The 12,500-nt window shown below is 43.5% G+C and overlaps 1 protein-coding gene across 2 annotated transcripts in view; it reads left to right on the top strand.

Annotated features, from left to right (window-relative positions):
• Positions 1 to 12,500, top strand: part of LOC126980885 (acetylcholine receptor subunit beta-like 1) — a 150,631-nt gene that overhangs the window by 113,755 nt on the left and 24,376 nt on the right. For both annotated transcript variants that reach the window (XM_050831247.1, XM_050831246.1), the window contains exon 4: positions 10,681 to 10,790. In XM_050831247.1, the coding sequence (XP_050687204.1) occupies positions 10,681 to 10,790 (110 nt within the window). The remainder of the gene's footprint in view (positions 1 to 10,680; positions 10,791 to 12,500) is intronic.

Here is a 12,500-nt window from a genome sequence, read left to right as displayed (position 1 = left end):
CCTACGACACTTCACTTTAATTGCCGCACTTAATTACCGAAGCTTAATCTGCCCCCGCGCATCCAAGTGATAGTTCAGCCTCCGCCGCCGTCTCCCGGCCTTGGCACTGCGGTAACGGGGCACGGTCGTAATGTATTAACGAAATTAACATTCTTAAATAACTTCCGATTTATGTATGATGTTTTGGTTTTATGTACATTTGTGGTCAATAAATATCTGTCTGTCTCTCTGTCTATTGGGCAGGGCTAGTCTCTGCCCGCCCGCTCATTGACCTCTTTTTTTGGCCACTCCTTTGACCTCTATCCAGGAGCAGTAAGTAGCGGGCTTTTTTTTTTTTCTTTACGCCCTTGAACTGTCTCCTTAGCTGTAAAAAAAGAAAATCTCTCTACTGGTGTGTGGTCCCTGAGTGGAGACGCTTGGCTGTAGCTTCCAAACTAACCACGGGGTGTTCTGGAAAATACTCTCATTGCGATTCCCATTCAAAATTACCCGGAATGACTCCAACTAAACCTAACCTAAACTAACCTAACTTAATCTAACATAACCTAGCCTAACATGACCTGACCTAACCTAACTTAACATACACTAACCTTGCCTAACTTAACCTGACGTAACCTAGCTTAATCTAACATAACCTAGGCGAACATGACCTGGCCTAACCTAACTTAACCTACCCTAACCTAACCTGACGTAACCTAGCCCAACCTAACCTAACCTAGCCTAACCTAACCTAGTCTAACCTAACCTAACCTGATCTAACCTAGCCCAACCTAACCTAACCTAGCCTAACAAGACCTGACCTAACCTAACTTAACCTAACCTAACCTAACTTGACCTCACCTAACCTAACCTAACCTACCCTAACCTATCCTAACCTAACCTAACCTAACCTAACCTAACCTGACCTGTTCAAGAGTAGGCGCCACACACCCGTACAGAGAAAGGGAATACGCTGCCCCCAGACCCCCACCCTCGCCCCACCCCCCTCCCAACCGAGTCCCAGCGCTAAAAGTTAATATACAACGCCAATACTACGAGCCATGAAGCTGAAAAAGCCATTCTAGTTTATTGTTTAGGAACTCAGTCGAAGAGTTATTGCAAGAAGCTATGTACGTCCTCTGAAAAATAAATGTTCATGCGTTGATACGAGGTCGCAGAGGCCATCCTATTGATCTTGCAGCTGCTTGATCAATGAATTCCCAAGAGAAACTATACTTGCTCTCTGATAAAATAATAGGTAGGTATGTGTTCCCAAATTGACCTCTCTTTCGGCCACCTCTTTAGATTCTTTTTGGGAGCAGCGAGTAGCGGGCTTTTTTTATCATTGTTTACTTTTTTGTGTGCCTTTGAGCTGTCTCCTTTGTTATAAAAATAAAAAAAATCTATAAATGACAATAAACTCTGCGGATCCCTCTCCCCAAATTTCAGTATCGGCAAACACGTCACCGTTCAAGGAAAACATTCACCATTTTGATACTGACGTCCTCGCGTGACTCCCGCCTTCAGGTTACCGCCTCTTCTGAGAACGGGGATCACACCCACCACCTGCGCAGTGACTTACCTGGAAAAGAAAGTATCATCGATTACTTGGTGAACACAAAAGTTGACTTCATGAAAATGTGTGATTACTTGGTGAAGACACACGATTATATACTTCTACTCTACAATAACGGAAGCAGCTCAAGGGCAAGATAAATATAAATAAAAAAGCACACTAATCACTGACCCCATAAAGAAAGTAGAAATGGGTGGTCAAAAGAGAGGTCAATTTCGGATGGTTACTCGGTGAAGACATACGATTAATAGGTGAAAACATACGATTAATTAGTGAAAACATACAATAATTTGGTGTATATAAGACAATACAAAGGTTGGTATTACAAGCCACTTTCGTTTCTCACATCAGCTATTTCTAAAGGTCAAAGAGGGGGTCAGTCGGGTTCTAATGAGTGTTTCTTCAGGTTCATGTTACAGAAGAAGGGTCACACTACCACCAGGGTCATAAAACTACTTCTGGAAATGCCTAGAACTCCTACGAAAGCCTTGTCAAATATCTGTACTTGGGGAACGAAATGTTAAGTAATATGGCCCTAATTTCTAAAGGTCAAAGAGGGGATCAGTCGGGTTCTAATGAGTGTTTCTTGAGGTTCATGGTACAGAAGAAGGGTCAAACTACCACCAGGGTCATAAAACTACTCTTGGAAATGCCCACAACTCCTACGAAAGCCTTGTCAAATATGTGAACTTGGGCGGCGAAATGTTTAGTAATACGACCCATATATATCTTTCCAAACTCGAAGAAGCGAGCTCTCGTCAGTCTTAATCAGAGGCTTCACTGAACCCTCGTCTCTTCGACCCCCCTTCGCCTCCTCCTCCATCCTCACACGGTACCTGGACAGCGGACAAGCCACCCCAGCCCCAACACCACACATATCTTCCTTAGTTATAAAAGGTCTACGAAGAGGTATACTCCTGTTTATTGTATCAGAAGTTTTGTTTTTCTTTTCTTTTGAGCATTTTTATGGAAGGTTATCTCCTCCTGTAGAAATTGGTATATACTGGCCACCCCTGGGTACTACTGAACCTTTTAATCCTTTCCAAATTCCTCTCCTAAATACTACAATCTTTCTTTCTTCAAGAGCTACAGTTACATGAGCTCACACACTGGCTGAGGCTGTTCACACTCCCCCGAGCCTGCGACTAACACGATAACTGTATTAATAACGCCTCCACGCTTGTATTACCCCAAAGTAACGAGGAAAGAGCACGGAACGGCCTCTCCAAACTTCTGCATGGCTTTCCGCAAGATTACATTTTTATTAAGGGGAACTTCTTCAACACTTACTACAAACCTTTTTTTTTTTTTTGTACAAGTGTTGATAAGTGTGTGTGGGTCTTGTGTTTCCTCCTTTCCGGGTAGTGAGGTCGGTGTTATAAAATACTCTCGGTTCTCACATCAGCTATTTCTAAAGGTCAAAGAGGGGGTCACTCGGGTTCTATTAAATGTTTCTTCAGGTTCATGGTACAGAGGAAGGGTCAAACTACCACCAGGGCCATAAGACTACTCCTGGAAATGCCCACAACTCCTATGAAAGCCTTGCCAAATATGTGTGTTTCCTTAGGTTCATGGTACAGAGGAAGGGTCAAACTACCACCAGGGCCATAAAACTACTCCTGGAAATGCCCACAACTCCTATGAAAGCCTTGCCAAATATGTGTGTTTCCTTAGGTTCATGGTACAGAGGAAGGGTCAAACTACCACCAGGGCCATAAAACTACTCCTGGAAATGCCCACAACTCCTATGAAAGCCTTGTCAAATATGTGTGTTTCCTTAGGTTCATGGTACAGAGGAAGGGTCAAACTTCCACCAGGGCCATAAAACTACTCCTGGAAATGCCCACAACTCCTATGAAAGCCTTGTCAAATATGTGTGTTTCCTTAGGTTCATGGTACAGAGGAAGGGTCAAACTACCACCAGGGCCATAAAACTACTCCTGGAAATGCCCACAACTCCTACGAAAGCCTTGTCAAATATCTGTACTTGGGGGACGAAATGTTTAGTAATATGGCCCTTTAAGAGTCCTTCCCCCCCGTCACACATGGTTGGCCCACCTAAGGGAAGGTTACACAGGAGCGATTCACTGGTTACAAGGAAACAGAGGTGATGTGAGTCCCCCTTCCCTTCCTTTCTCTTCTCTTCTCTTATTTTCTCTCCTCTTCTCTTCCCTTTCCTTCCCTTCCCTTCACTTCATTTTCCAACCCTTTCCTTTCCTTTCCTTTCCTTCCCTTCCCTTCCATTCCGTTCCACAACCTACCAAACCCTTCCCTTCCCTTCCCGTCCCATCCCGTCCCCACCTTTCCCTACCCTTCCCTTCCCTTCCCTTCCCTTCCCGTCTCCTCTGGCCAGACAACCAACCATGATAGCCACTTATGTGCGTGTGTGTGTGTGTGTGTGTGTGTGTGTGTGTGTGTGTGTGTGTGTGTGTGTGTGTGTGAGCTTCCTGCCACTTGAGGAGAAATATTTCCCAGGTATGATTTCTCTCCCCGGCGCCGCTTGCATCCTATTACTTACCTTCTCTCTCTCTCTCTCTCTCTCTCTCTCTCTCTCTCTCTCTCTCTCTCTCTCTCTCTCTCTCTCTCTCTCTCTCTCTCTTTTCTTTCTTTTAATTTATCCCTTCCTTTAACCTACTCAATTTTCCTCTCCTCATTTTCGACCGGCTTCTTTCTCTTTCTCTCTCTCTTTTTCTCTCCTCCTCTCCTTTTTTTTCTCTTCCTTTTAATTTTTCCCTCATTCATCTTTTTTTCCTCCTCGCCCCAAATTAACTTCCCTCCTCCTTCACGCCTTTCTCATCTCACCCTCACCTTAATTTTGTATTCCTCTCTCTCTCTCTCTCTCTCTCTCTCTCTCTCTCTCTCTCTCTCTCTCTCTCTCTCTCTCTCTCTCTCTCTCTCTCTCTCTCTCTCTTCTTTCCTTCCTTCCTTCACCTCATTCCTTCCGACTCATCCCTTCTCATTTTCCTTTTTTTTCCCTTTTCCTTTTCCATTTGTTTTCTCTATTTTTCATGTCCCTTTTATCCTTCTTCCTTTTCTCTCCTTCCTTCCTTCCTTCTCTCCTTTTCTCTCTCCCTTCATCCCTCCCTTCATCTCCCTCCTTCATCCACCCTCTTTTCTTTCCTCTCCTTCATCTAGTTCTCCGTTCCTTCCTCTCTTCAGTCATTGCCTTCCTCTTCCATCCCTCCCTTTCTTCTTCCCTCTCTTCCTTCCCTTCCTCGCCCATGGCTCCTCAGGTTATGCCCAACACATGTCAAGGGCCAAATTCCTCTCTGTGTCCCTGCCTCATAAACACTACAAGGAAGAGGAGGACGCCGGCTTGTTCCCCTCGACAGCGGTATTAATCCTCGTTGCTACCTCGCGTCACCCCCTCCTGTATGTGTCTGGCAACGCTGTGTACTGGCAGTTCTAATCGTTCGGGACAACTCTGGGTGACAGGGATTATGTTGTTGTGTCTCTCTCGCCCCTCCGAACGTTCCCTTTCCTCGGTGTTACTTTCTTTGCTTACCTTGACCTAACCTAACCTAACCTAACCTAACCTAACCCAACTTAATCTAACCTAACCTATCCTAACCTAACTTAACCTAACCTAACCTAACCTAACCTAGCTTAACCTAACCTAACTTAACATAACTTAATCTAACCTAACCTAACCTATCCTAACCTAACTTAACTTATCCTAACCTAACCTAACTTAACCTAACCTAACTTAACTTAATCTAACCTAACCTAACCTATCCTAACCTCACTTAACTTATCCTAACCTAACCTAACTTAACCTAACTTAACCTAACCTAGCCTAACCTAACCTAACCTAACCTAACTTATCCTAACCTAACCTAACCTAACCTAACCTAACCTAACTTATCCTAACCTAACCTAACCTAACCTTACCTTACCTTACCTTACCTTACCTAACTTAACATAACATAACCTAACCTAACTTATCCTAACCTAACCTAACCTAACCTAACCTTACCTTACCTTACCTTACCTAACTTAACATAACCTAACCTAACCTAACTTATCCTAACCTAACCTAACCTAACCCCTACCTTACCTTACCTTACCTAACTTAACCTAACCTAACCTAACCTCCCCAGCCTTCCCCAACTCCTCCTCTCTATCCCCATCCTTGTTACTTCCTCCTCCCAACTAACCCCTTGTCTTCCTCCTCTTTTCTTCTTTTTCTTTTTCTTCCTCCTTCACCTCCTCCATACATACGGTTGAGGTGAGCAGTTCCACTCGGAAATAAGAACTGTCATGATACATCTCTTGAGGGTTCCGTAATGACGCACTTCAGTCTCAGTGTGTGTGTGTGTGTGTGTGTGTGTGTGTGTGTGTGTGTGTGTCAGCCATGTATATAGTTCTGAAGCACTAACAGGTCCATACATTGATACAGCACAACACAGCACACAGCAACACAGGATCAGAACAACAAACACAGCACAGAGGAACACAAACACAAACACAGCACAACACAACCAACAACACACAGCAACACAGGACCACAACAACACAAACACAGCACAGAGGAACACAAACACAAACACAGCACAACATATTAACAACACTGCAACACAAACATAACAAATCTTCCTGTATCTTCATTTACAGTGGGAATAGACAGATGGATTTCCGTAGGCCATATACCTCCAACCCTCCCTCCTCCTCCTCCTCCTCCTCCTCCTCCTCCTCCTCCTCCTCCTCCTCCTCCTCCATCGTGTGTGTAGTACCTCCTTCACTCTCTCTCTCCCTCACTCTCTGTCTCTAAGAGTAGGTGTGTTTCTCTCCCTCCTTTTCTCCTTTTCTTTCCTCACTTCCTCCTCCTCCTCCTCCTCCTTCTTCCTCTTCCTCCTCACCCTTCCTCCTCTCTATCTCTCCCTTCCTCCTTCTCTCTACACCTCTCCCACTTACTCCTTTCACCCCTTCTCTGCAGACTAACCTTTTGACCTCTCTGCTCTAGTCACCCCTCTCTTCTTCCCTTTCTTTCTTCTACCATCCTTCCCTTCTTTCCTTCAGACCCTCACCTTTATCATTTCTTTCCTCATCTCACTTTCCCTTCCTCTTTCCCTCTAAGTTATCCTTGCCTCCTCTTCTTCCTTCTTCTCCCTCCTCCTTCTCTTCCTTCCTCCCTTAGCTTGAGTTGATAAGGGATACTGAGCCAAGGGACGCATGGAATTGTGCTTGGGAGAGATAAATCTGAGTCTTGTAACGAAAAGAACTATTAGATGATGCCTGCTTCTGTCCGTGGTAACATATGTATACGGGCACGCGTGGTGGTCGGCAAGGGAATCTAGTACCGCTGCGGCGCCTCAAGTTTAGACCAATACTGAAAATCCCAATTAAAAAGCGAAGATACTTATGATGAAGAAAATATCCAAACTGTAATTATATACTTTTCCTGCAGACATTATTTTCTTCTTATTGCAATGGAAGGGTTAAAAAAATTATTAAATAGACATACATACAAATATATACAATACATACACACATACATAGATAGATAGATGGATATAGATAGAAATAGATACATAGATAGATAGATAGACAGATAAATTGATATACAGAGAAAGAGATAATTAGATAGTAGATAAATAGACGGATAGGTAGGTAGATAGATAGATAGACGGTTAAATTGATAGATAGAGATAATTAGGTAGTAGATAAATAGACAGACAGATAGATAGATAAATAGATAAATCCACACCCACGACAAGAAAATAAAGCAAGGATGTAGCGAATACACAAGAGTTGGCAACCACCATTAATCATATTTCAGAAATTAATAACAAACTTCAGAACAACAGCGCGGCGGCGGCGGCGGCGGCTTATACTCAGGAGGAGGAGGAGGAGGAGGAGGAGGAGGAGGAAAAAGAAGAAGAAGAAGAAGAAGAAGAAGAAGAAGAAGAAGAAGAAGAAGAAGAAGAAGAAGAGATAGAAATAGTGTGAAGAAGAAGAAGAAGAAGAGATAGAAATAGTGTGAAGAAGAGGATGAAGAAGAAGAAAAAAAAGGAGGAAGAAGGAAAGATAAAAGAAGAGAAGGAAGAAGAGAATAAAGAAGAAAGGAAATAGGAGGAAGAAGATAGAAATAATAGGATGAAGAAGAAAAGAAAGAGGAGGAGGAAGGAGAGGTAAAAGAAGAGGATGAAGAGGAGAATGAAGAAGAAACGGAGGAGAAGGAAGAGAGGAAGATTGAAATAGTAAGAGGAGGAGGCTGAAGAAGAAAAGAAGGAGGAGGAGGAGGAGAGGTAGTTAGGATAAGAAGATGAAGAACAGAGAAGAGGAGGAGGAAGGAGAGATAGAGGAAGAAAGAAAAAGAAGGAGAAACAGAGAAGAGGAGGAGGAGGAGGAGAAGAGGTAGAGGTATGATGAAGAGAAAGGAGGAGGAAGAAGAGAAGGAGGAGGAGGAGGAGGAGGCTAACACACCCACATTCAATAGGGCTTTTTTTTTCTATAGCCATGCACGAAGTCGATGGTCAGTCTGTGCTCGCCAAGGCCAAAGGAAAACAACAACACAGGCGGTCATCTGAAAGTGCAGCCGTGTACCTATATATCGACTGTGTGTGTGTGTGTGTGTGTGTGTGTGTGTGTGTGTTACTATCGCCCACATGCCCCCTTGTCACCCAGTCATCCATTCGTCAACTACACACACACACACACACACACACACACACACACACACACACACACACATAATATAGATAAATAGTATAGATCACCAGATACAGACAGAACTAACAAACAAACAAACATAAACATCATATATCAAAACACACACACACACACACACACACACACACAAACACACAAACACACACACACACACACTAACAAAAAAAATCGCGTACATCTTAGCGAGCTCTTTTTTTATTGTTTCCTGTTTTTGTGCCCTTGTGCTGTCTCCTGTGCTGTAAAAAAAAAAAAAAAAAAAAACAGCCTACAAATAAAAACAAGAAGACCCGACTAAAGAACAAAAGAAGTAGGGTAATGCGCACAATACGTTTCTTCTCCATTCTGCGGGTAATAAAGGAGGATTTCCCTGCAACAAAAGGCGCCGTGTGTCAGCCGAGGGTTCCGGGGCTGCTTGGCGTGGCTTGGATGGGCTTGCCTTAGTTTAGTGTGGTTTGGTTTGGTTTGGGTTGGGTTGGTTTGGTTTGGCCTGGATTGGCTCTGTCTGGTTTAGTTTCCCTTGGCGTCGTTCGATCCGGTATGATTTGCTTTAGGTTCAATCCGTCTGGTTTGGCATGGTTTGACTAGACTTGGGTTGGCTCGCCTTGCTTGGCTCAATCTGGTTTGGGTTATCTTAGCTAGGCTGGGTCTGGTCTGCTTTGTCTTGGGTTGGCTTGAGTTTTGGTTGGCTCTATCTTGTCTTGACTCATTCTAGCTTGGTTGAGAGTGAGGGCGGGCAAGCTGGTGGATGTGTCAATAAAAAGAATCGTGAAAACTTATATGATTCAGACGTGTCCTCCCCTCCTCCCTGAACCCCAACTAAAGGGGCTATTACACTGGGCAAATTTTCCGTGGATCTTCAGTCAAACCACGATTTCCGCTGGCATGGTTCTCATTTGTTTCTTGTTATTGCTGATGCTGATGATGGTGAGTAATACCGTCGTCCTTCGGTGATATCGTGGACACGTCAGAAAACCACGGAAATATGAGAACCACGCCAGCGGGAATCGTGGTTTGACTGAAGATCCACGGAAAATTTGCCCAGTGTAATAGCCCCTAACCTCACCCTGACCCAAACACACAGGCAGACCAACGTTGTCAAATTCTCGTACTTACTCAGTCTCCCATATTTAAAGATTTCCACCCCAAAAGCTGTCTCCTGGGCCCCATTAACCGGATGCATTTACAGTTATCGTCAAATTTGTTGATTATTGGTGTTTCTTGGTATTATTTATGTGTCAGAAACCGGTAAATATGATAATCTGACATCGGTGAGGCAGGCATTCCCTTCACCGGCGACCTCGGGCTTATCAGGACACGTCTCCTCCCGAAATTGACCTCTCTTTCGGCCACCTCTTTTGATTCTTTTTTTTTGTGGGAGCAGCGAGTAGCGGGCTTTTTTTTTATTATTGTTTCCTTTTTTTGTGCCCTTGAGCTGTCTCCTTTGTTGTAAAAAATAATAATAATAATAATAATAATAATAATAATAATAATAATAATAATAATAATAATAATAACGTATGCCAGACTAAGTTCCATCGTGCACTGTCCGACGAAGGTGATATTGATATGACATTGAGTGAAAAATGCAGTGAATAATATAGAGAAATTGGAAGATGAATAAATAAAGTAATGATTCAATACTGGCACGCGTAAACACACACACACACACACACACACACACACACACACATCGACTTCCTCACTACAAACTCCTCCTCCTCCTCCTACGACTATTACTACTACTACTACTACTACTACAACTATTCCTGTCCCTTCTCCTCCCCTCCTCCTCCTCCTCTCCTCCTCCTCTTATCCTCCTTCATCCCCTTCCCCCCACACACATCTTTTTCCCCTCCGTGATGAAGACAGGTGGGGTGACTAAGATCCCTCAAGCCGTGGCCGCCGCGTCTGCCGCAGCCCTCATTTCCAGGGGCTTAGGTCAGGGCCAGATTAGTGGTTTATCAGCCTCCCCCAGACGGCCCGAGGTGGGAGCGGCGAGGTGCTGAAGAGAGGCGAGGAAGTCCAGCGGGAACATACCTACACGAGAGGCTGATGCTAATTATCTACTCTTTTCTTTTTCTTCTCCTTTTCTTCTTTTTCTTTTTCTTCTTTTTTTTTTCTTTCTCTTCTCTTCTCTCTCTCGCTCTCTCTGTCCCTTCTTTTCCTTCAGTTGCCTCTTCACCTTCATTCCTTCTTTCCTACCAATATGTTTCTTTTACCTTTTCCTCCCCTCCTTTTCTACCGGTCTCCTATTTTCATCTCCGTATATTAATCCTCCACCACCCCATTAGAACCCTTTTCCCCTTAGAAGACTCCTTAGAACTCCTCCCCCAGTACTCTGTTAGAACTCCTTGCCCCTCAGAAAACCATATCAAGCCTATTATGTCGCCTCGTTTTAATCATTCCTCACCTATACCCTTTACCTGTCCTCACCTGCTCCCTTCTCTCCTCAGGTGTGGCGGGACTATCAGCTGAGGTGGGACGCGGCTGACTACGGCGGCATCAAAGTGCTTCGCCTGCCCCCCGACAAAGTGTGGAAACCCGACATTGTGCTCTTTAACAAGTGAGTGTGGCTTGTGTGTGTAGGTGTATGGGTGTGTTTGTGTGCGTGTGTGGAAGGGTGAGTGGGTGTGGGGGGAGGGGGGAGAGTGAGTGAGTAGGAAAAAACGGTGAAAAAGAGAAAGGCAGAATGAAAAAAAGAAGGAAAAGAAAGAAAAAAAGAAGGAAAGAAGAAAGAGAAAGAAAAAGAAAGAAAAAGAGAAAAAAAATGAAGCATACAAAAAGACAGACACAGAAAGAGACAGAGAGAGAGAGAGAGAGAGAGAGAGAGAGAGCAGGTAGGTCTTTCCAATGTCTAAATCCCAACTTTCTTTCACTACCTGTCGACCCGCGAAACGAGGAGCGTCCGAGAGAGAGAGAGAGAGAGAGAGAGAGAAGCAAACAGACAAACAAATTATATCCTTTCCTTTTCGTATTTATCACTTTTCTCGTTCTCTCTCTCTCTCTCTCTCTCTCTCTATTTACATATATTTCAACCATCCACTTTTACATTCATCTCCTTTCTCCTTGTCTTACTCTTCATTTCCTTCCTATCTACGATACTATAAGACACTTTCAATCCTCACATCAGCTATTTCTAAAGGTCAAAGATGGGGTCAGTCGGGTTCTAATGAGTGTTTCTTGAGGTTCACGGTACAGAAGAAGGCCAAAGATGGGGTCAGTTGGGTTCTAATGAGTGTTTCTTGAGGTTCACGGTACAGAAGAAGGCCAAAGATGGGGTCAGTTGGGTTCTAATGAGTGTTTCTTGAGGTTCACGGTACAGAAGAAGGTCAAAGATGGGGTCAGATGGGTTCTAATGAGTGTTTCTTGAGGTTCACGGTACAGAAGAAGGCCAAAGATGGGGTCAGATGGGTTCTAATGAGTGTTTCTTGAGGTTCACGGTACAGAAGCAGGCCAAAGATGGGGTCAGTCGGGTTCTAATGAGTGTTTCTTAATGTTCACGGTACAGAAGAAGGCCAAAGATAGGGTCAGTTTGGGTTCTAATGAGTGTTTCTTAAGGTTCATGGTACAGAAGAAGGGACACACTATACCACCAGGCTCATACAACTACTCCTGGAAATGCCCACAACTTCTACGAAAGCCTTGTCAAATATGTGTTCTTGGGCGCCGAAATATCTTATGATACGACCCTGTCTGAGTCTATTTCACATTTCTTCTTTATTCAATTTTCATATCACTCACTAACTATTTTTCTGTGTATATTTTTTTCTATTTTTGTCTTTTATTGTTTTTTTCCTTGCTTCTAAAATTCCACCTAAGATCTATTCCTTTCTTCACATTTCATATCTATCAATTACTATCTTTCTACTATTCTCTGTATCATTCTTACTATTCTTTATTATGTTTTTTATCTTTATCTTTTTATTGCTTTCTCTTTCCTTCTTAAAATTCCATCTAAGATCTATTTGTTTTTTTCCTTTTCAAATCCATTTATTTCTCTCTTTCTGTCCTTTATTTTTTTCCCTTTGCTTTTAAAATATCATCAAGATCTTTCTCCCTCTCTCTCTCTCCTCTCTCTCTCTCTCTCTCTCTCTCTCTCTCTCTCTCTCTCTCTCTCTCTCTCTCTCTCTCTCTCTCTCATCCTCTTTTTTTTCCTTTTCTTCCTCTCTATCTCCTCCTTCCCCCCTTATATCTATCCTCTATATCTCTCTCTCTCTCTCTCTCTCTCTCTCTCTCTCTCTCTCTCTCTCTCTCTCTCTCTCTCTCTCTCTCT

This window comes from Eriocheir sinensis, chromosome 45, assembly GCF_024679095.1.
Source record: "Eriocheir sinensis breed Jianghai 21 chromosome 45, ASM2467909v1, whole genome shotgun sequence".
Classification (NCBI taxonomy): domain Eukaryota; kingdom Metazoa; phylum Arthropoda; class Malacostraca; order Decapoda; family Varunidae; genus Eriocheir; species Eriocheir sinensis.
Note: the sequence above shows the minus strand (reverse complement) of the source record. Positions and strands in the feature narration are given on the sequence as shown.